The sequence below is a fragment of the Calidris pugnax genome, unplaced genomic scaffold (genome assembly GCF_001431845.1).
Source record: "Calidris pugnax isolate Ruff unplaced genomic scaffold, ASM143184v1 scaffold54, whole genome shotgun sequence".
NCBI lineage: Eukaryota > Metazoa > Chordata > Aves > Charadriiformes > Scolopacidae > Calidris > Calidris pugnax.
The window spans coordinates 687,212-711,235 of record NW_015090864.1 but is presented as its reverse complement, the minus strand read 5'-3'; the positions used below and the strand labels follow the sequence as shown (position 1 = coordinate 711,235).

General features: G+C 44.3%; 2 protein-coding genes across 2 annotated transcripts in view; one reads left to right on the top strand and one right to left on the bottom strand.

The window, feature by feature from the left end:
• Positions 1-23,156, bottom strand: part of ALS2CL (ALS2 C-terminal like) — a 39,472-nt gene extending 16,316 nt beyond the window's left edge. Inside the window, exons 1-19 of the mRNA XM_014944857.1 lie at positions 23,011-23,156; positions 22,495-22,603; positions 21,151-21,343; positions 19,189-19,254; positions 18,334-18,499; positions 17,271-17,399; positions 16,815-16,934; positions 14,975-15,051; positions 14,431-14,497; positions 13,344-13,540; positions 10,862-10,927; positions 9,954-10,052; positions 8,574-8,732; positions 8,163-8,274; positions 6,581-6,658; positions 4,946-5,073; positions 3,370-3,543; positions 2,607-2,700; positions 1,874-2,031 (exon numbers count right to left, since the gene is read on the bottom strand). Of these exons, the coding sequence (XP_014800343.1) occupies positions 1,874-2,031; positions 2,607-2,700; positions 3,370-3,543; positions 4,946-5,073; positions 6,581-6,658; positions 8,163-8,274; positions 8,574-8,732; positions 9,954-10,052; positions 10,862-10,927; positions 13,344-13,540; positions 14,431-14,497; positions 14,975-15,051; positions 16,815-16,934; positions 17,271-17,399; positions 18,334-18,499; positions 19,189-19,254; positions 21,151-21,343; positions 22,495-22,603; positions 23,011-23,091 (2,273 nt within the window). The 5' untranslated portion in view covers positions 23,092-23,156. The remainder of the gene's footprint in view (positions 1-1,873; positions 2,032-2,606; positions 2,701-3,369; positions 3,544-4,945; positions 5,074-6,580; positions 6,659-8,162; positions 8,275-8,573; positions 8,733-9,953; positions 10,053-10,861; positions 10,928-13,343; positions 13,541-14,430; positions 14,498-14,974; positions 15,052-16,814; positions 16,935-17,270; positions 17,400-18,333; positions 18,500-19,188; positions 19,255-21,150; positions 21,344-22,494; positions 22,604-23,010) is intronic.
• A 211-nt stretch (positions 23,157-23,367) lies between these two features.
• Positions 23,368-24,024, top strand: part of TMIE (transmembrane inner ear) — a 59,964-nt gene continuing 59,307 nt past the window's right edge. The window contains exon 1 of the mRNA XM_014944856.1: positions 23,368-23,403. Coding sequence (XP_014800342.1) covers positions 23,368-23,403 — 36 coding nt within the window. The remainder of the gene's footprint in view (positions 23,404-24,024) is intronic.

Below are 24,024 nucleotides of genomic sequence, written 5' to 3'. Positions count from 1 at the left end.
ACAGTGTTTGGTTCCCCCCCCTTTTTTTTTTTTTTTTGTTTTCCACAAGTGAAGAGCTCAGCTGACCCAGCATCAAGTGGAAAGCTCTTTATTATCCTTGTATTGTTTCAATATTCAAATTTCACTATTTGAGGGCTTTCTCCACTACCAGCAGAAGCTGTCAGGAATGAATCAGTGTTTCAAAAATCTCTATAGCTTCTGAAGAGCAGGGTGGTCACTCTGGAGATCTTAACTCTGGTCTGCATTGAGCACCATCTCCTTGTATTCAGGGACATGAGGTTTCAGGACCTGGTTTCAGCCTGGAGAAGAGAAGGCTCTGGGGGGACTTTATTGCATCCTTCCGGTACTTAAAGGGGGTTTACAGGAAAGATGGGGACAAACTTTTTAGCAGGGCCTGATATGATAGAACGTGGTGTGATGGTTTTAAACTAAAAGAGGGGAAATTCAGACTACACACAAGGAAGAAATTTTTTACAATAAGAGTGGTGAAACCCTGGCCCAAGTCGCCCAGAGAGGTGGTAGATGCCCCATCCCTGGAAACAATCAAGGTCAGGTTGGACGGGGCTCTGAGCAACCTGGTGTAGCTGAAGATGTCCCTGCTCATGGCAGGGGGGTTGGACTAGTTGGGCCTGTAAAGGTCCCTTCCACAGCAAACTATTCTATGATTCTATGACCTGTCAGACCAACCAATTTTTGAATCCATCTATAAACATCAGAGGATGTTCATACTCTGAAAAATGGGTTTGTCTTGATATTTCCAAGCCAAAAATTCATAATATTAAAGCATAGATTCAGGAAAGGTTGCTTTTAGGCTTTTTTTTTGGTATCAGCCTAGGAAACCCAGCCGGGGCACGGTAGAGCAAGGTGTGTCTTCCTCCCCACGCTGCATCTGAAAGGTTTTGATATATGAAGCAAGCTCTCCAAGCTCAGAAGCACTTTCAAATGAACCGATGCTCAGGCTGAGAGCCCTGTTGTCCTGTTCATGAACACAGCTCAGATGAACTGAATCAAATCTAACTTGTCCCCATCAGTTGTGCTGCTGTTCTCAGACTGCTCTGGGGCAGAAAACCCCTCACCACAGAGCTGGCAGCCTTCCTCACACAAGACTACACCAATAACAACAAAGCTTTTACCCAACTTGTTATTTTTAAGGCAATACCACCCCGAGTGCAGCTAGAGGCAGAGTTCCCCACCTCTGTTTCTCACTACCTTCTTGTATCTTCTCCTAAAAGATTTTCTAACAGCAACAGGACCCCAATCATGCTTTTGATCCAGACCTTTATCACCCATGGGCACAACCACACAATGGAACAACCTCATTTTAGAGTCACTACCCACATCAGCTGAGCCCCAACGACGCGCTTACACTGCATGTTCTCAGCTCCTGTTGAGGCATGTTAAGCTTAAGCTATTTTTTATTCAAATGTAGGTATTGAACACTGCTCTTGTGTGCTCTGATACACTTTGCTGTCCTTGCTACTTAGCGAGGTTTCTTGCTTATATTTGTGGTTGTCTAAATAAAGTCTTATTATGGGCAACAGCTCATTGAGCTGCCGTAACCGAGTAAGATTTAGTCATATTGAAGCTCCTGTATCTTGTACTGAGCAATGGGCATAATAAAAGTTTTCTAGGTCCATATGACCTCAGTTATGGCAAATAACTCTTTATCTAGCACCATTCTGAAGCAATGCTCCTAAAATAAAGCAGTCCTGTCACCTGAAAAAATGATCCTGATGGTCTAACTCCACGAGCCCTCTGTGGTCGTACCCATTGGAAAGACTCAGCATGTCACCTGAAAAAATGATCCTGATGGTCTACTCCACAAGCCCTCTGTGGTCTTACCCATTGGAAAGACTCAGCGTGCTCGACTTACTGGTAAAACTCCCATATTTTCTTTGCATAGTACTTGACTTCCTCTTGTGCCATCGTCAGCAAGTGTCTGTTGGCCCCAATCCCAGAATACGTTGCCTGAAAAGCTATCGTCAAGGCCTTCAGCAGCTTTCCCAGTGGGTGCAGGGAAGACTTCAATGCCTGCATGTCAGAGGAAAATTAGATTTTACAAGTCAGCCCTTGGCATTGGTAGAGGATAACGCTGAGAGGCCACCCAACCTTCTCTTATCAGCAAAGGAGAACAAGCCTAGAGGTAATCAACTATAATTTTGGTCTGGTTTTGCTGCCACAAGCCCATTCTCCTCCCATTGTCAGGGAGAAATATGCTTACTGGAATTGCTGTTCTGATGAGATTTGCTGTGATACTGAAGAGAGCACACAAAGGGTGCTTCAGGGTGAAAACCAACTGCCAAGAGTGAATGAAAGTTTATTAATCACTTCCAGCAGCTGGTTATTCCCTGATACAGTTTGAGATCCAAGAGCAAAGCTTTGTCATCACTTTCTGGCCTGTATAGCTGCTGTACACAATATGAGTGTCCAAAAAGCATGAAGGATAATCCTCTTCTTCACAAGTATAGGTATTCACACAGAATTTAGAGAAGACTCCTGAAGTCACTGGAAATGTTATATGTGCTAACAGAAAGCTACAGAAAGTTCCTATAACCCACGTCAGTGTCTGTTGGACAGATGTGAATCATTCTGGTTTTAAACTTTACCTTCTCTAAATAATTCTGTAGTGACTCCAGCCCCTGGTGTTGGACAAGCTCTTCAAGAATATCTTCTATTTTCCAGGATACATCTTCAGTCCCCCTAAAAAGATGAAAGGTGAGGAAGGAAAACCACACGGCGAAGCACTGGGATAAATCCCAAGTGTTGTAGCAGGTAGACACCAAGGGGGAAATAGGACTATTAGAACAAATGATTTTATTTTTTTTTCTGTCCTTTTCAGTGGAACTGTCCCATTGACTTAAAAGTCCTGTGATTAGTTAAATTCCTTGCCTTCAGGTCCCCTTACAACCAGCCTGGGTTGCATCCTGTCCATGCTCATCTTAATTATTTTAAATATTTCTTAAAGAGAGATGAGTTTGCTCTGCATCAGCTGATGATGGTTTCCTTCAAATACAAGATGAGCCAGTGATGACTGAGTCACATTCTTAAAGAGAGATGAGTTTGCTCTGCATCTGCATGATGGTTTCCTTCAAATACAAGAGAAGCCAGTGATGACTGAGTCACGTCCAGGTGCTTACATTTAATCAAATTAATCCCATCAAAATTTTCACTTATAAAAGTCAATCTTAACAGCACAACCTTAAATTCAGTCTTAAAATTCATCCTCCTGTCTCAAGAGCAGGAACAACTAGATAACAATGGGGTTCAGAACTTTAACTTATGGCAGACCCTAATGTAAACCACTATCCTCTCTACACAACGAGGTATTTATTTTAACTCTGTTAAAACAAGGGTGTACAATATTCATACCTGTGGCAGAAGAGGTACTCCTGAGATTTCCTCAACTCCTTGCTCGTCTGAATGTGGAAGCCCATGAAAGACTCCTCCGTTTCTTCTTTGCAGCCAGAATGGATGAACTCCAGGAACTGATCGTAGATTCCCTTCCATCTCTTCTCCACTGGGAACTCCTCAAGGCCCAGCTGACTGCAAAAAATAAACATGGAATAAATATTTGGCTTTTCTGCCCCCCTCCTCAATTATTTCAGACTTCGCCTTCAAGTATGGAAGGTTCTCCAGAATCAGATATTAACACAAGAACTATGGGAGCAGGGAAAGATGACAGAGCCTTTTCAGTAACTCAATAAAAAGCAACTCAAGTCTATTGTCTTGACAACGAGGTACTTTGGGTGAAGGAAAATTCCTGGTGCGTGGAACATCAATAATTTGAATGTTTGCTGGTGAACCGATCACAGACTTTCTGCTCCACTTATGGATGTTTCTAAATACAACTATTTATTTTAACTGAAAGCCAACAGAAAACACTGATGGCAAGAAAATAGCTGAGCAACCACCACTAGCAGTTATTTCTGTCTGAAAAGCACAGGAAACTGTTCCTGGTGCGTGGAACATCAATAATTTGAATGTTTGCTGGTGAACCGATCACAGACTTTCTGCTCCACTTATGGATGTTTCTAAATACAACTATTTATTTTAACTGAAAGCCAACAGAAAACACTGATGGCAAGAAAATAGCTGAGCAACCACCACTAGCAGTTATTTCTGTCTGAGCTGTTTCCGCAACATCAATACTCTGATGGACTGGAAATGTTTTGAGGAGGAAAGAGGAGGAAATTAAACTGGGTTTTGTGAGAAAAATTCCCCTCAGGGGACAGGCAGCTCTTTTCCACTGGGACTCCCTCATTTGGGTTAAACTGGCTGAACCCAGACCCTCCACAGGCTGGCAAACCTTTGCAGGGTTCAGAGCCCCATGAAGCTCTGATCCTGGCTCCACAGCCTTCCTCCACAGAGAGCACTACCCAATTCCAGTTCTTCAGAGCTTTGCTTCAGTTCTTGATTTTTGGTAGCTTTGCTATCTCTACAATATCAGCTGGTGATATGTCACGGTGATATTCATGCACAGAGGGACAGGATTGCTATCTCTACAATATCAGCTGGTGATATTCATGTAATAGCACAGAGGGACAGGGAAGGAGTAAATGATGCATTTTAGCAGCCAGCCCTTGCCTGTATAGCTTCAGACCTGTCTGTGTGTATGTAAAGAAATATGTGTGAGTGCACACACACATGCACAAATCACCAAAAACGTTAAGCCTCCCAAGCTCACTGTGGTGTGAGGATGGGAGTATCTCTGGCTGGATGGGGCAGGATGGGAGCAGAATATTCTTTTCCTTCATCCTACGTGGCATAAAGATTAAATGACAAACTGTGCTCTCCTCCCCTCTTTTTTCTCCTTGCATACAAACCAGTTTTTAGACCAACTCTTTCACTAAGGACCGTCTTGATCCCAGCAGGGATTGGTTCAGTACTCCTCTAGGTAGAGTGAAAATGCAAGCTGTGACCCAAGAAGTCAACCCCTGTTGCTCACGCTTTGGTTATCCTGTCATCCAGCTGCTCGTTGGACGTGTTCAGGATGCCGTGCGTCTGAAGGCCTTGGCCTGATTTGTTAGTAAAGGTTCCCTCCAGAGTGAAGCCATTGGCAAAGGACAGCTTTCCCTGCAACGGAGAAATAAAGGGTTATTCTGCCAAGATCTCATTAGTGAGAGGAAACAAGCTGGACCGAGGTCTCAGATTCTCTTTTCAACAGAGCCAGCTCCTGAAACGGTGACTAAGAACGACTTCCAGCAGAGAGGTGCACGTTTTCAACATCCAAAGCAATAGTGACATTAAGGTGACAGCCACCAGATTAAATATCTTCTTGCTATTGAATGACACACGTAGGATTCTGGAGGGGGAAGACCTCCACAATCGCAGAGTAAAACATTTACATTATGCTTGACAAATACCCAATGTCTTCTTTGAGTTATAAAATTTTCTGGCTTAAATTTGACATTAGTTATTTCTAACCTACAGCGAACACACGAAACTTCAACTTCTCCTCTGTTTTTCCTCTGCTTGTTAAAACCGCAAGCAAATTTGGCCTCACAGGTAGGAGGAATCATATGATATTCACCATAAACGCTTTCAAAATGTTCACTGCTACCAAGAAAAACCTTAAATTCTCTGAGGCAAATACAGAAGACATGCAGTAGCTCGACTCAAACGTAGAAAAGTTAATTAAATCAAATCCAAAGCCAAACAATATTGTAACTAGTCTGGCTCTGAATACGAGCCCGAAGTCCTCATGGCTAATAGCAGGAGGCACTCCATCTTAAGATAAAGAACAGACTTTTCTAGAGTAACCACTAAAACTAAACATTAATTCTGGCAGAAGCAGTATCTAAGTACTATAATCAGTCTCTGCAAAATCCACCCCAGGTCTTCTGGCTGAAGAAGGTGATGACAAACTCCTCCTCCCATGACAAGTCACTAAATAACAGGGCTCATTTGCAATCCTTACCAAGTATTTTGACATCCACTCACTCTGATCTAACCACACACTTCCTGTCAGACTCATCACAGACTTCTGTAACAAGCCGGAGGACTAGTTTTCCCTGCAACGGGGCACTTGATGAACACTTCGACCAGATATTTCAGTTAAAGATCAACCACGAAGTGTTGAACGTGTCAGTGCAGTGTCCAGATTGCAAAATCAAGCTTCCAAGATCCCTCAGCTCTGTTAACATCTCAGTTATGTTAGCGTAATGCCACTGCAACTCCATTTGGTTTATACATCGTTTCCTGTGCTCCCAACCACTACAAAGGCTCCAACATTTGTTCTAAGAACGCAAGAGCAGCCCAACTGCAGCTACGAAGCACAGCCAAAAATGTCCCACAGACAATAAAAAAACCCCAAACTCCTCATTGTAAACAAAACAGTAAAAACCAAAACAATTCAACAAAGCCCCAACTACTTGAAGTCTCTCAGCTGCAGCCTTCCTTCTGTGAATGAGACTAACAATAGAAGGGAAAAAAAACCAACAAAACCAAACCAGGAAAATGTTATTTTTCTAGGGGACTGGGGGAAGCGGAGCAGGACAGTATTAATTTTGAAGATGAATCTATCTGCCCTGCTGGAAAGCAAGCAACTGTGAAGGAAGGCTGAGATGGAGGAAGCGCTCACCTTTCCAACAAAGGTTAGATCTTCTGTGAAGTTCCCTTCGTAGACAGAGTCATCTTCCAAGAGCAGAATCCCAGAGCCCTGCATTTGAAAGCAGAAGTAGTAAATTTGTGACATTAACTTCCTACCTACTCGAGTTGATCTAGAAACAACCACTGGCTTGGAACATTTATGGGATGCCGACTCGGAGAACCTTTTTGAAAGCCCAACATGGCATTGCAGTGCTCAAGAGAAAAGGAAGGAGGTGTTCTAGAAATAACCCTTTAGACATCACTGCACAGAGAAGTACTGGGCAGTCAGGAGACTTTAACCAACAATCATCCTGCATCCATTTCCCTAGAACAAGGGACAAAAGACAGACTCCTGGTCTAAGAACCATGACAAAGAATTGCCATATGGGTCAAAATTGTGGTCCTCCCAATCCTATGACCTTTAGGTGTTTGTAATCAATTCTGTCATTCTTTGCAAGCCAACTAAGAGAAAAAAGGAAGGGAGCTGCTGTGTAGAATTAGCTTTGAGCCTTGCTGTGCAGTCAACGGGGCTTTAATGAGCTGCTCCCGAGCGTTCATAAAATAACTCATTCCATGACCTCCCAACTCCCACGGCTGCTTACGGAAGCACAGATTTCAGGGAAGGAGCACCAAGATGCAGAACAGCCACAGGATAATTTAAGCCAAAGGGGGAAGATTCTTCTTGGTGGGGCTTAGCCCATGGTTTGGGCCCGAAGGTTTATACGTACCCATACCAGCCAGAAAATGTGGTCACTTTTAGAGCTGTAACACATTTTCCGCTGGAATGGTTTTCTTAGTGGAAAGCGCCCTTTCTGGCAAAAATAGAAGGTTTCCAAGGGAAGCTTCTTGGCCCTACCAATTTTCCACTAGGAAAGCTGAAGTGACTGCTCCCCACCCGGAAGCCTTGTGAAGTTAAAGGAGCCTTTGGCAGCTGGCAGACCAAAAGACAGCTTTATTTTGGTTCCCCGCAGATGGAGTTTTTATGGAAAGCCCTTCCGACGAAGTTTCCATGCTAAACATTTTGTCCTAATTTGGTGAGTGGGGAAGGGGTTGTTTGTTTTTTTAAGCGCGTATTTTTAATGAGAAGAAACGCTTTTCTTTCCAAGCCAGTTCTAGCAATGCCAGTCCCTTTTGCTTTTCCACATCAACATCTAAACTTTCAATGAACTGGACAGCCAACTTGCCATAGGTAAGCTCACATTGGAAAGGTAAAGGCTTAATGATGTCTAAGATAGATTTAGTACCATAAATAACTGTAAAGCACTTTACATATGAGTTCTGGTCTCTAATAGTGACCTGATCATTAGTCAAACAGACAGACCTATAAGGTGTCTTAGCAAGGAAAAGTGACAGTCTCACATCTAGTTCCTACCTGCACCTCAGAAAGATGTTAAGAAACAAGACTTAATCTAGGTCTTGTTCTTCAAGACCATCATCATGGTAAAATACCAGTGCGTGCTTTTTCTTGCTTTCTCTTTTCCCTCAAAGATTATGGAGTGAAATCTTAATTTTGCCCTTGTTGGGCAATTCCATGTCCTGTCAATCTAGAGAATCCACTGAAAATGGGTACTCACCACCATTTTATCAGCATGAAATGTCCTTTGATAGCAGACACCCGACTGGGTTACTACAATGCCTTGCCCATGTTTGTGATCGTCAAGCCATGTCCCTATGTATCTCTCACCTCTGGAAAGAGAGAAAAACAAATTAGGTTTTTTCGCTGTTTTATTAGATCTTTGTCAGTTCAATGTATCACTTACTGAGGCTGGTTTTACCTGCTATAGTGCTCCGTGCAGGACAAGTGTTAAATTCATGCACAAATACACATAGGACTTTCCCAGAAGTTCAAGCCTTATAGCAGAGCTTGGACACCTCCGCCCTTTTATCCCCAAATCACCCCATCAAAACACAAGGCTTTACCCCTGCCAATAGAGGGACAAAACTCTCAGCCACCTCAAACCACCTCTGATCTAAATCACCTTTACCTATCTTTGTCTTCCCAGACTCCATATCCATTCTTCTTGTCATTTTCCCACTGTCCTGTGTATTTAAACGGATGCTCAGCTGAGAGGTTCTCCAGTATCCCAAACCCTTGACGCACGTTGTCTTTGAAGTAACCTTTGTAGACCATATCATTCCCATACCTGCAGGGGAAAAAAACAAACAGAATTTAAGACTGTGCCTATTTGGTAGCTACTACTGCAGGAGGAAGCCAGGAAAGACAGTAGATTGGGCTCATCTGCCTCCTAAATATTCCAAAAAATTGACTGATACCTCTGGAGCGGGTAGTTGGTTGCAATTAGGAACATGCATCACCCAAGCTAATCTCTCCACAGATAGTTTTCTATTATAATATTAGATAACTATATAGATAACATTACCTAAGGACACAACACGTAGGCTTGCAATTGTCCTGGGAGAGGCCACTCAGTCCTTGACCTCTCACCAGCCAGGTTGTGGTGACCACTGGTTAATCCAGAGTGGGAATAGATAAGATCAAGCAGGAAGCCAGATCTGCTGCCACCTTTCTACGCTCACCAACCACCCCTTCTCCTCAGCTCATCCCCCTGAGAAGAGGTCCCCTTAGCTCTGGCCAGGTTGGCCAGCAGATCTTCTCTGCCACAACAGAGAAAACGCTTATGCTAAGCAGAGCTAATTGATAATCATCAACACACCTTCACATTAGACACCAGAGACACTAGTGCAGCACTGCTCAGTTGGCTCCAAGTTCCCTAGAGATTTCTGCACGTCGTAGAATCAGAGAATGGTTTGGGTTGGAAGGGACCAACTTTGATGAGTAAATAAGAAAAAAGCTCAGACTCCATTTCTAAAATTAATCTCTGGATTTTAGCTTAGAATTTGAGTGAGCAAAAAAAGAAAGCCAACTGGGGGAACCAGTCCCCTTCAGCAGGTGAGGATAACAGTTATGACCCCCAGAGAAACAATCCCACCCGTCATTAAGGAACTAGTCTACACAAGATTTTAGTCCAGATGGCCTGGCCAGGGGAGACAGAGCAAGCTGTGTGCTTCACCATGTCTGTCAAGGGCTGATGGCACACCATGTGCTCTGCTCTGCAACCACAAGCACGAATGCAAAATTACATCCTCACCTCTAGGGCACGGAGGATGCTACCTCAAGTAGTTACAATGGTCACAGCTTGCAGAGAAGCTCTTACTATTCTAATGCTCAGAAGACTCAGGGCTTGTGAAGAAGCCACACTGCCCATCTCCAAACCAAAAGCTTCTGGCACCCGAAATACCCTGGGTTTTACACCATGACTGAGCCTTCCACAGTGAGGTGGGAACATTAAATACGTGGAGTGCCCTTTTTTCCCCCCCAGAGTCCACCTTTGGGTTTTACTTACTCACAGATTCCATAGCCTCTCATCTTGCCCTCGTACCAGTGGCACTTGTAGCAGTCATACCGGTCTTCAGATCGACGTGGGACAAGGCATATTCCAAACCTACAAGGTGCATATGGCAGAGGTCAGTATGGCAAAAAGTGACTCAGTTCTACTGGATGAAGCTTAAAAATGAAGGACCTTCCAGACTCCCAAGCTGATTTGCATGGTTGGGCTCAGCTCTACCCCGACACACTTTCCAGGTATCGATGGACTTGCCCCAAGGGAGAGCTCATCTCCTCGTGAGCTGCAGTCACAGTTTCTCATTGCTTCTTCTAGAGAGATACTTTCAATTGTGTTGGTTTCTTGTTGTCTCTCCCCCTTCCCCAGTTTGGGAGCTGAGTTAGACTACCAAAATAATTCCTTTGGTCCAAACAAAATGTTTTTGTAATCCCAATACAAAGTAGTTGAGACATTTTTTTTTTTTCCCTTAAAAACCTTAGCTATTCTGGAACTCAAGTAGAAATGAGAAATGTAGAAGTCTTATTTTCAAAAATAATAGAAAAATAACGTTTGAATCTCATAGTAAAGTTACTTTCCCCTGAAAACTCTTTTAAGAGGTTTTTAAAGCTTTCTAAAAATAACTTTGTCAAGGTGCTTCACATGAATAAATACACCTAGATTTAGAGAACTGGGGTCAGATTTATCCAGCTGAAGAGATGTTTGCCTCTAAAAGGGTCATCTGCACCACATTCCCTAGCCAGTCACTCTAGGTTACAATCCAAGTCAGGTGTCCAAAATAGGTTGGATGAATTGGGCTGTAAGAGTGAACAGAGTCCCTCTACAAGACACCGGTGTCCCTGTACCTCTGGGAGGAACCATTTCTTAGCTTATTTTGAAAGCAAGAAACACCCTGTTTTTTTAAGGCTTACCCATGCTCCAAGCCCTCTTTGAAATCTCCGACGTGGTTGCGTCCGTCACGCCACTTCAGTGTCCCCCTGCAATTCAAATGAAACGTTACACAAGGGGCATCACCAGCAACACTCACAGCTGCAACAGAAGGTATCAAAGCACAACCTAGAAATGGCTAATGTCAAAATATTTCCTCAGGGAACAGAGACACAGAAGTTCTCCAGGCACCTCTGGCACCTTGCCTGGCACTGTAAGGATTTAATGTCATAATGTTTTTGTGCCCTGGAATGAGCAGGAAGAATCTTTTTCTATGTTCCCTAATCTCAAAAGCATTTTGTAGAGTTGCTGGGTCATCCATTTAGGACCTTGCACATGATCCTTTCGTAATCACAGCGCAGCATGTGATTAAACCAGCTGAAGATTCCAGCGTGGCACATCCCCGTAGACAACATAATGACACCACGGTCCAGAACTTCATTGTACCAGGCTTTATGAAAACAAAAGAGAGAAGCCCTGGCCTAAAGGGATCATATCTTCCCATCTGTTTTGTGTGGGGGTTGTAGAGACAATTACACGAGTTAACAATGCAACAACGAGTCTGGAACAGTCAACGCCATGGTCAAATTAGTGCCCGGCCATGCCCAGCTGTGAATACATTTCCCTCCCTCCTGTCTCCCACTCCACCTACACCCTCTCACTGTTTTAATTTTTGCATCACCCCAGACACAGCCAGTTCCCTACACGTTCCCTGACCAGAGACAATAGAGGATGGTGTGCTGCCAAAACCGTGACGCATTTGTTTGACTTTCACCAAGGCTGTTGCTTTAAACACCTACACGAGACAGGTTCTTTTTCTGGTATTTACAGGGAAGTGGTCAGATTAATTTTACGTGGATTTGAAATACATCTCCTTTTGCTTTGCTAGCATGATTGCCAGCAAAGAAAGCAAGCCACAGAGAATGCCTACTTCAGCCATGGGGATAGTTTAAGCTACTTCAGAGTGGAAGCATCTCCTTCCACCACACCAGGTCGCCAGGAGTACTGGGACAGGATAGTGAAGAACACAGGCTTTTTTGCTGAAGAGCCCCAATTCATGCTGCTGCAGCTTTCTACTAATGTGCCTTGCCAAGCCAGACTCTCCTTCAGAGGTGGACAAGCCATCAAGGCCATCAAAGTAGCAAGTCACACAGAAGAGCAACTTCAGGAGTGGGAAGGACAGCTTAGTGATTAAGCAATTAAAAGTTCAGGTATTAAAAGCACCCAAAGTCAGTTATTTCTGCCACAAATTGCCTGGGATGTTTCAGCTTCATTTATCTGAAGCAGCAGAGATGTCGATTCATCTTATTTCTCCAACTCTAAGAGAGGAGGAGACAAAGAGCAAGAAGAGTTGCTTGTTCCTCTGTGTCTACACACTGTGGTTTTCCGATCCCCTTCAGGAGTGCAGGTGCTGGGGAAAGTGGGGATGATGTAAAGGACTCCCTCGGGGAAAAGCTCTACTCCAAAAACTGTTTAATGCTATTCTGGGACAAGGCCCAATCTCTTACGCAGAAGGTTCAGGATTACACTTTTGATTTCGGTTATTCTCATTATTTTGAGGCTCTTCCAAACCAAATCTCTATCTACTTTTTGCTTCAATAACAACTGTAAACAAACTGTGTAAAACTCAGGAAGCATAAAACTTTCAAACCACCCTGTTTTTGTGTCTGAGGAAGTTGGTCATATTTCTTGTTTCTTCACAAAAACAGAGACTGTGCTTTATCCTACATCAAAGAGATTTTGGTTGGGACCATTTAAGCCTTAATTTACAGACCATTCCTTTGTGGTAGAACTCACTCTTAAACTTCAGTTGGATTTAGTGTACAGTTTTCACGTTCCCAAATAATACATTTGAGCCTCCTTTATATATATATGTATATATATTTTTAATACCTTTGATAATAATTTAGATGTTAGAATAGATTTTGACAGCACAGGATAAAACTTTTCTCTCATTCACAAGAAAAGGCTTTATATTGGTTTCAGTTTTTGTCATCATGACGGAAAGATTTTATGCCTCAAGCTGTGATCTTGAAAATAAACATTAGCTCAAGTCTAAGTCCTAATTACAGGCATAAGCCGATGCAGTGCCTTCAATGGGATCATTACCACATTATTAGGGTCAGCCTCTAAAATTTACTGCATTAACCAGTATCGCTAGTGAGACATGCTTTGACCAAGCCCTGAAAGCACGCAAATGTGTCCCAAGTACCCCCTGAATCCATCCTCAGTGTTCAATTTCCCTCTGGAAAGAAGTAAGGAAGGAACTAGAAAGGGTGGCACACCCCAGGAAGTCACCAGCCCAGAGTCTGTGGTCCAAGGCCTCAGCATGGGATGGATCACCCCATGTCCACAACCATTCTGTGGTATCCATACCATCCACCACTGGATCCAGTCTTACACAGAGACAGCAGGGCCATCCTGGCATATTTCTGCTTAGGAAAGGGGTAAAAAAATGCTCCTTACTTGCCATGTGGCTTTCCCCAGTGCCACTCGCCCTCGTAGGATGCGCTCTTGAACTTGCCCTCCAGCCTGAAGACGTAGGTGAAGAAGCGGCAGGATGGGGGCTCGGTGCCTTCACCAGTCTTGCCCCACAATGGGAAATCTCGCTTCCCATTCAGTGCCTGTCGGACAGCCTGGTTCAGCTTCCACTGCCAAACAGCCTGGGGGCAGAGAATCACAGATGGCAGGGGTTGGAAGGGACCTTTGGAGACCATCTCGTCCAACCCCCCTGGCCAAAGCAGGGTCACCCAGAGCAGGTTGGACAGGAACGCATCCAGGCAGGTTTTGAATCTCTCCAGAGAAGGAGACTCCACAACCTCTGGGCAGCCTGTTCTGGTGCTCTGACACCCTCAGAGTAAAGAAGGGGAAGAGAAGTGCCGAACTAATGAGTAGAGAAAGCAAAATAGCTCCCAAGAAGACATACTTCAGGAGAAGCAGCAAGGTGTTGGGTTCCCATCAACTCTGTGCCATTCAGCTGGCTGGGCTGGGAAGTTATGGCCCATCTACAGCATCAACAGGAGGTGTTATCTGGGGTCCTGCAAGTTGGATACTGCCCCAAATCCACAACACTTCCATGTAATTTAAGCTTGACTCTCACCACCATTATGGCACGGGACCATGCTGGTGGGACCGTACTGTCCCAAGCTCCGCAGCAGATGCTACTGCCCAGGGCAGACCACTGCCAGCATCTGGATATTTTTCATCTGCCATCAACTGTCTAAGCCACCTCTAGCCATCTCATACAGCATTGGCTTCACAGAGGGGCAGATTAAAAACCAACAAACCCCACACTGCTTATTGTTCTGCTTTAAATAATTTTAAAAATGGCAAAAATCACAGAAGAAACACCTCAGCTAAATATAAGCAGGTGCAGAGCCCAGCAATCTGTCTTCTGCTCAGGAAGCTAAAATCCTGATGCTTAATGGGATTTCAGCTTCCACTCAATGTTTTGCCCCCATTAGAAAGCCACCATCCCCTCTATGTCATTCCCCCATTTCAAAACTCAAACCCCCATTTCAGGTGGAAGGGAAACACCCTGCCCACTGCTAACCTTCATCTCTGGGTCTTTGGCAGAGAGAAAGAACGTTTCTTCCGGGGTTATAACGCGGAGGACGTACCTGTGAAGCAAAAGACATTAGGGACACTATGAAAAAAAAAAATCACATTTCTCAGTCAAACAGCAGTTCCTGCTCTTCTCATTCTTCTTCAGAAGCTAATGGCCCTTTTGCAATCAGGTTTTCCTTCCGAAGAGGCACTCAAATAGTCAACTCATCTTTATTCTCCAGGTGTGCAGCCAAAACTATGTTATTTACTGATTGATTTCAAGATGCCAGCAAAAGCAAGTCCAAGCTTCCATGGTCCCACCTGAGAGATGCTGCAACTACCCACAGCCCACAACCAATCCCACTGGCTGGAAAGCAGATGGGACAAAGTTTTGAAGTTTTGAATCATTTTGTCAGTTTTACAATCAAACCAATCCCACTGGCTGGAAAGGAGATGGGACAAAGTTTTGAAGTTTTGAATCATTTTCTCAGTTTTACAATCAAGTTGAATACTTTTTTTTTTTTTAACTTCCAAGTGGAAACTTAACTTACAGTCCTGGAGCTGATTTCTCCCTGCAGTTTTCATCTAACCACACAAGCTTCAGATCAAAACTCTGAAAGCTATTTCCCTGGAACAAAAGAAAGAAGATATTCCCATTATTGAGGTAAACATCACACTTTGTCCCCCACTCTGTCAATCCATTGAACAGCAAAGCTAGACTGGCAGCGCTGTAAATTCCCTCTTTTGTGGTCCACACATCTATCCTATGCTACGATGACAGACCTTGGAGACTTAAGAAATGTAGGAGAAGGAAGAAAATTCCTAGTTTATCACTTAAGTGGTAGTCTGTACTGCCACAGCTACAACTAACAGTATCAGACCTTCTTAGATGGCACTTACCTCTACAAAAGTTTCTTCCCTATTGCATGGCAACACTCCCAAACCATCCCTTGCATGTAGCTCTGCCTAGTTTTGCTTATGATCTACCTAGGATCTGGACTTCAGGTGACACAGCCACATAGGAGTCACCACTTTAATCAATAGCACACCAAAGAGAAGTTCAAAATGGTTAAAATATTAGGTAAAGACTGCATTTAATATTGTGTCTTCCTTTCCTGTCTAAAGTCCAAGTGCATACTCTACAGAGCTGCTGTCTGCAAGGATGTAGTTGACCAGGGTTAGGTACTAGCACTATGGATCTCACCAAGAGTTAATCACTGATGTATCTACCAGATCTGGGGGAGCAGGGGAGGGAGGGAGGTTCAGATTCCTTCATGGGCAGTCCCCTACTAGCAGGACAAGGTAACCATTCCAATCCCAGTTCAGTTACATCTCCCAAAGCCTCAATAGCAGTCATAACAGGAGATGAGACATAGTGGGTGGGAACCGTTGACTGAAGAGAGATGTCTGCAACGTAGATATCTCCACATGAGCTGGTTACTCCATGCTCTTGTCCTAGTCAATGAAGTTCAGGACGCAATTCAACTCACACTAATTTTGGCATCTAAAAGCAGGTCAGATGAACCACACCTAGACAGCACATGTTCCTCTCCTCTGACTCTAAAGGGAGCCCGGGGGCACTTGCTTCCAGCGAGATCACCAGTGATGAGAAATCTGCAAGGTAAAGCTGGATGAGATAATTACCAGCCGATGTCCTCAGGCCTCGACCCTGCAAGCTGTGTAGGACTGCCCAGCCTTATCATAAAGGCTCATGTTTGGAAGAGCCCGTAAGATCTACCGGCTCACAAGGCAGTCATGTGTTTGGACACCTGAGGGGCTGGCACATGACTAAAGAGGTGCACATGAAGAGAGCCGTGCTAGATTACAGGTGCTGTCAGTCAGAGCAAGCCAAGCTGGACTTAGTTAACATGCTGCAGAACAGCTTTGAACACATATTACTCATCTAGCTATCCATGGCTGGAGACACTCCCTGTCTGCCCCACACCCAGGCCCTAAATCCCTGAAATTAACCCCAAGAACACGTGCAACTTCTGCTCCCATGCCACTAGCAGAGTCAACCATGAAAGATCACATTTAGTCCTACGCATGAGTGCTTCCAGTATAATATCTTTGATCTATCAGGCCCCTTTTGAATAAACAAGGACAGAAATCAACAGATTTATATGCAGCCATGGGTTTGGATTACTAGAAAAGTGCCTGTGGTGATTGCATAGTACGCATTTACTGGAGAAAAAGTTAAGTGGATGCTCTTCTATTCCTTCTTCATCAGGCTTTCTTTTATTCTCCTGTGCAAACCACTGGTGCATGGATCTGGGAGAAGGTTTTCGCAACAGCCAAGCTCTGGTGCAATTTCAGCATTAAAGAAACCTGCATTTTGCTGTCATTTATCTGTGCTGCCCTTCCAGTCCCTCTGAGAGATTGAAGACTCACCTGAATTAGCACAAGGACATCATCGAAGAGCAAGATCCGGTCTGATCGATTCGTGCTGGCAGAGATGGGAAGATTTTTGCTATCTTCCAGCAGCCTCCTTTCAGGTACACAGAGCATATCCTGCAGAGGGAACCACAGAAGTCACGATGGGGGACCAAAAACATCAGGAAACAGCAGGATTTGGGAGAGGACATACAACTCAAGACAACAGTTCCAGAGACTGTCTGACTTGTTGCACAAGCTAACAGGGATAGCAGAGCTAGGCACAAGGCTCAATTTCTAATGCATCCAGTGTCCATATGGTTTCTCCAAGACTTCCCACCCTGCCCTGCTCTGTTGGCTTCCAAACTAAGCCTCAAATGATTGATCTGTATTAAATTTCCTCCAGGCGTAACCAGAAGTGTAAGATCTCCAAAAGAGCTGCCCTTCAAGCCACTTTCTACATCCATAACTCACGGTGAATTTGTAGCCCAAAGATTTCCATAAGGACTTGGTAAAACAAGCTTCATCCAGGACTTGGCCGATGAAAGACTCCAGCTTCACATATTCCTCGATGGCACTGGTAACCACGTCCTTTTCAGGGCCCTGATAAAAGAAGGCAGGGCTTGAGAAACACTGCAGGTATGGCTGAGCATGACATCTACTCTTTGGGCTACAGCTGCAGAAAAACCTCAGCAGTTCTGAATCCAAATGAGAGTTAACCCTCCAACCTCCTTTGCAAGGAAAGCCTCCCATATCTAGGAGTATCTCTGCCACCAGCAGAAGCTTGCAACCTTAAGCCAGTTACTTGACCCTTTGCAGCTCCTCTGTGTGATGAGTATATGAGGAAAGGGCTGGAGCACCTCTCCTATGAAGACAGGCTGAGAGAGTTGGGGTTGTTCAGCCTGGAGAAGAGAAGACTCCGGGGAGATGTTATAGCAGCCTTCCAGTACCTGAAAGGGACCTACAGGAGAGATGAGGGGAGGGAGCTTTTTACAAGGGCACATAGTGATAGGATAAGGGATAATGGCTTCAAACTGAAAGAAGGGAGATTTAGATTAGATTTCAGGAAAAAAGAGGGAGATTTAGATTAGATTTTAGGAAAAAAGCTTTCATTATGAGGGTGGTGAGACACTGGCCCATGTTGCTCAGAGAAGCTGTGGCTGCCCCTGTGGCTGCTGGTGGTTTTCAAGGTCAGGTTGGACAGGGCTTGGAGCAACCTGGTCTAGTGGGAGGTGTCCCTGCCCAGGGCAGGGGGTTGGAACCAGGTGATCTTTAAGGTCCTCCCTTCCAACCTCAAGCATTCTATGATTCTACGAGTAGCTCATACTGCACTGGAGCGGCCACTGTTTGTTGCTTTGAGGGTTTCAGGTGGGCTGTACTCCACTGGTGCTGGTTATTACCACCCCAGCTCTTCACTGGAAATCATTTTCCTTCCAACCTGCTCTGGATTCACTGACTGGACCACCACAAAGCCCCAAAAACCATGCATAAGGTGTTGGCATAAGCCAGTCAAGTAACATCACATAAAACTTCTTACCTCCTTGAGGACCTCATTCAGCTTGGTAAGGAGCAGTATATATTGCTCGATATGATCTCGGATAGGTTTGTGAAGAACAGTATATAAGGCCAGTGACATGGAGGTCTCGGAGGTGAAGTCTGTGAGGAATTGCTTCAGCACTGTCTTATGGTGCTTCCAGGCTTCACTGCAAGTTGGCGAATTAAAACAAAGGTTCATTAATTACTTTTTTCTGCAAATTGCCACTCCTCTGCCTTCCAAACTTTGTGTGCTACCTCACTCCCAGAGACTTGAAAGAGCAGGAGATGACATAGTGCAAATAAATTTGCACACCAAACAGACAGAAATAAGGCAATGAGGTGAACAAGAGCTCCATCCCTCCTGCCTCTGGCCCAGAGGTCTTTGCAAACAGGAACCCCACCCACAGATACATGGAATATAGAATGTATTTCACGATGGTTTGCACACCAAAAGGGTGACTCAGATAAAGTGGCTGTGAATCTGCTCATGTCTAGTGTTCATGCTTTGATTTATTATTTTCTTGAGACATCTGGGACAAGGAGTAGAAATTTCCTGCCAGATTCTCACATCATCCTTTCTCAGGTCCCCCCAACTTCCAAATTTACAAGCTTGCAAGGCTAGGAGGACATGGAGAGATATCTGTTGAGGAAACCTTCCAACAGCTGCTGCCCTGGTCTCAGAAGACCAGGATGCAACCAGGAGCAACCAGAATGGCCAGGCAGCTGGACCATGAAATGGAAATCGCTGCGAGGTGCAGAGCTCAGTGCTGCTCACTCCACATTAGTATCTTAAACACATACAGTAGCATTGTGTTCCCATCAGCCCCTTCAAAGCAGCATTCTTCAGCTCGCTCACCTTTTGCTCTTCGTGGCGTGTTCGAAGCCATGGACCACAACGTAGTTTGCAAAAGTGACGAAATATCTGTTGGCAAGAAAAAAACCCAAACACACACAAGCACGAGCTGAGTTAGAGATGCACATTAGCCACGAGGTTTAAGAGATAGAGGGAAGAAGCTCATTTGAAAACGTCATGTCACGTCCACCTTTCCATGGGAGGCAGAGAGAGATGTAGCTACTGGACTTTTCACCTTGGTTCACTCCCCTTTTTTCCCCTTTGCCAGCTCCTCGGTTGGACTGCCTTGTTGACTTCTGCACCAGTATTGTTACAGGAAGTTTAAATCATCCTGGTGTTTAGCAGAAGCAGAAGCAAACTTGCACAACTGTCCTGGAAAGCAAACTTCTGAAGGCTGAGCTTTAGCATTCAGCTTCTGATGTCTGAATTTCTGCTGGTTAAAGTAAAACTCTCTATTACTGATGGTAAATTCAAGCCAATGTGTCCCGGTGTCAATGTATCTCATCTCACACTAGAGGGAGATCGAGCCATATTTTCTCAACAAATACCAAGCTTTCTTCCAGTAGTGCTTTCAGATAAGTCCTGTAGAATGTCCAGACTAATTGTCATTTATTACATCTTTCAGGGACATGTGTTTACTGCTGGTTTTCAGGGTCCAGAACAGAGGCTTTGCTTCCTCCTATAACGCTCTAATAAGCGTGAGACGTTGTAGGATCAGGATGGCACAGGGTGAGTCAGCAGAGGTGGGTAGGAACCAGCTTTTCTTTCTTTGTGTGACACCCAATGAAAACAGGTTTTAATTTCAAAATGAGGGGAAATTAGATCTTACGATAAACTTCCCCTTTCTGTCATCTGAAACCTCAGCATAAGTTTTCATCCTTTATATGCCTTTTTAAGGCAAACCCATTTTAATTCACTGAATCATCTCCCGAATGAAGACTACATGCCCTCTAAAGCTCCATTCAAACCCATTTTAATTCACTGAATCATCTCCTGAATGAAGACCGCACGCCCTCTAAACTCCATCCACGTAAAGGCAAAGTCTGTTGTGCATCGCTTTCTAAAATGATGCTGGCCAAGTAAAAACAAACCAAAAAGAGTAGTCCTTCCCTTCCTCCTCCCTCCGAATGCATTAAAACCACAAAACCCAAGACTAAAGGAACAGCAATGATGTCCAGGAGCCAGTGAGCCCATCTCCTGTTCCTGTGTGGGCGTCAAACTGCACAGATGGCACAAGCCCATCCATCTGGCAAGGGCTTGGCCACGTTTGTGGCCAACGTGATGAATGAAGGACTCAACACCGGCTGATCTTGATGTCATCTCGGATGTCCATAAACCATTTTTCATGCTAGGACATCAGCATGCAGGTTACACACGCTAGAGTGATTTTGGTAAACATTTGATTTTTGTGTTGCGGACAGATGGGGAGCAGACAATTAATTCTAGAAACAGCAATAGGGCATTATGTTTTTCGTGTCACGCCACATCCATCACTTGCTATCGTATCCCTTGCCAAGAGCATAAAAATGTGGCACAAACACATAATATGAACTGTGTCTGGTAACACCTTCCTCTCCTCATCCCTATGGGGCCCGTCAACCTGCCTGTGCATGTGTTTCTGTTCCTGATGACAGCCCAAGATTTGCTCTCATGAATTCCCCAGGCACAAGTACTCCCCCTGTCCTCTTCCCATTTTTAAGATGCATAATAAACCCTATACTTAAAGAAATCCTGCCTCTTACAAGCATATTCACAGCTCTCTCTATATAGAAAAAGCTATTTATTATCCTGTTTATATTCTGTAGCACTTGTTCTGAGCTCTGAATGCAATCACTTCTCTGACCTAATAACCAAATACTAGTGGACAGGACTGAACAAATCAAATATAAACATTAATTGCGCCAACCTACTAGTTAGTTGATAAATTTGGTCTCTTACAACACTCCAAAATGCTTCTGTACTTACTGGATGTAGAGGCTTAGAAACAGGTCTCCTTTCCAGACAGTGTAAATGTCCTGGATGCAGAATGACTCAGAGGTGCTGCATTTTTGCTTCAGTATCCGGTAATTTTCTTCTGTGAGGTTCCACAGAGCTTGAAAACGATCGTTCAGGAGCAGGAAGAGCTTAAAGTTCTCCTTTCCTTTCTGGTCACTAGGCTCTTTGAGGAAAAGATGAGGCAGGGGTAAAAGGCTATCAGAAAGCCTTGACTCCAAGAAAGCTTATAGAAAAAATTGCCTATATTTAATACTCAGCCCAATTTTTGCATGTGAAGCACATATATTCTTACAGAAAAGCAATGGAGCAGGAAGAGCTTAAAGTTCTCCTTTCCTTTCTGGTCACTAGGCTCTTTGAGGAAAAGATGAGGCAGGGGTAAAAGGCTATCAGAAAGCATTGACTCCAAGAAAGCTTATAGAAAACATTGCCTATATTTAATACTCAGCCCAATTTTTACATGTGAAGCACATATATTCTGACAGAAAAACAATGCCAAAGAGGAAGGAGATGATGATTTAGGGCTGGGTCCCTGTGAGTAACTGCTTGGACCATCCACACTAAGGATTTGTTCTTGTTTTGCCAAAGAGGAAGGAGATGATGATTTAGGGTTGGGTCCCTGTGAGTAACTGCATGGACTATCCACACTAAGGATTTGTTCTTGTGGGGCCTGGGGTCAGGGCTGCCTGTGAGGCTCAGCCCCAGCTCAGACACAAGCACCGGAGGGAAATATGCTGTCCCTGGCCCAAAGGGCTGTTCCTGGTCTCCTTGGAGGCTAGACCCAAAAAAAAGTGGTGACAGGAGAAGGAACCACCCTACGGGTCTAATCCAGTCGCTCCACTTTTGGCCAGACAGGCTTGTGAATATTTATATGGATTTGTTATTTCAGTAGAGCTTCTCTGATTTAATGCCAGCTCAGAACCTGCACCCACAAGTTCTGCCTTCAAAGATGGGTATGACCATGGAAGCTGAGAGGCAGAATGGGCACTGTTTAGGGGTCATGTATGTGTGAGATGCATTTTGGTTTCCACACACCATGCTGGAAACAAGCCTCAGAGCAGACATACAGGTTGACATTGGTTAGAATCTGGATGAACCTCTAAAAAAAGCCAGGAACCACAGTCCTAGGCTTGAATGAAAGGTCATAGACATCCCTAAGATCTCACTATCTTAAGTGAAACAACTCTACATACCACTTACTCCAGCAAACCAGCCTGCAGAAAGTCCTCAGCCACGAAGTTTCAATTATAATTCCCTTCCTACGTGTGCCAATGACTCAAGGCTAGAACTACAGACAAAAAAAAGTCTTTAACTTACCTGCCTGGAGCAGAGGCTTGAGGATAAGAGCATCTATCCGTGCCAGGCATGCTGAAAAGGTTTCTTCTGCTTGGAGCAGTGATGCAGTTGCTTCAGCTGTGCACATGTCCTGGAGACAACAGAGAATACACACATAAACACCCTTGACAGAGTATCCATCTACCAAGGCTTCAATGCTCCCTGCAAAAAATCAGCCTTTCCTGCTCTTGACAGCACACACAGGAGTAACTGTGGTCCCCAAAAAGCATTTTCAAATGTTAGAGGAAAAAATGAAAACCCGATCGGTCAACGTGAGCTGGTATCTCAGAAGACCACTGAGGCTACAGCCCATTTTCCTGATGCCCCAATTGAAGATCTTCTCAGGTAGGCCATGATACCTCTTCCATGAATGGAAAGGCCCTAAACATCTTGATACATGTTAATCCTGTTTAGTGCCAGATTCGTTCTCCCAGAAGAAAATCCCTGAAGTACATGCAGCAAAGGATGAGGCAGAGCATCTCTTCCAGTATCTCTCACCAGTTTTCTTCCCAGGTGCTTCAGTCTATAGTTTTTGGCATTAAAAGCTATTGTGCGGAGCTGCAGAGCCATGCCAGCCATGCCCAAACATCAACCCTCCAGAGGAACAGAGGTCTGGTGTTACTCCTTCCTGAGTAGGACACTGCACTGCTGGTTATATGTCACAACTGCTGCAACAACAAGGAAAGCTTGCCTAAAGTGGAAGTGGGCAGCACTTAAAAAAAAAAAAAAAAAAAAAAAAAGAAAAAAGAAAAAAAGGCAGCACAGCCACGTGAGCAAACTCCAGTAGCTTCCTCCTTCCAGCCTTACCTCCCAAAAGAAATGTAACAGAGGAAGCAAACACAGCCAGCTAGTAGCATGTCAGACTGCCTGGAAAAAGGACAGATGGTGAAGGTACTACGGGCAGATTCAGCTGATATTATTAATGGTGATAAAAATACAAAAAACTGAGGTGTTTTTTTTAACTTTGTGAACCAAACCAGCAAAGTCAAGGGACTGAATATGGTCTGTGCACCTTTAACTTTAGCCTGGTTGTAGTGCATGCTCAAAAGCTACATTCACAACAGTAGGCAAATGAGGATATGGCATTATGCTGCAAAGATTTACATTGCTAAATTGGTGGTCGAGGTTTTGGCACAGTTTTGGTGTGTCAACTAGTGCCTCACCCAGACAATTCTCGGGCATGGCCCAGGGACCATTTAAAACAGGTAGTTTGCACATAGTCGTGCCGTTTTGGGAGGTAAGGAGAAATTAGCTATGTATAAGGTGTGCAATAACCACTTGGCTATGGGGCTAGACCTAATTTATTTACTAATGGAGACATAACTAGAGTCTTTGCACTGTTTCCAGGAAGAGCTGAGCTCAGGTTATCTGCTGGCGGCATCCTCCAAGACATCTTGAGCCTCTTCCCTGATTGCTACAAATAGGTGAGATTCATTCTCCTTGTGTTGAGATGTCGGGATGTTTGATATAGAGGCTTAACCCAACTTTATACTTCATGGGAAGAAATATCTC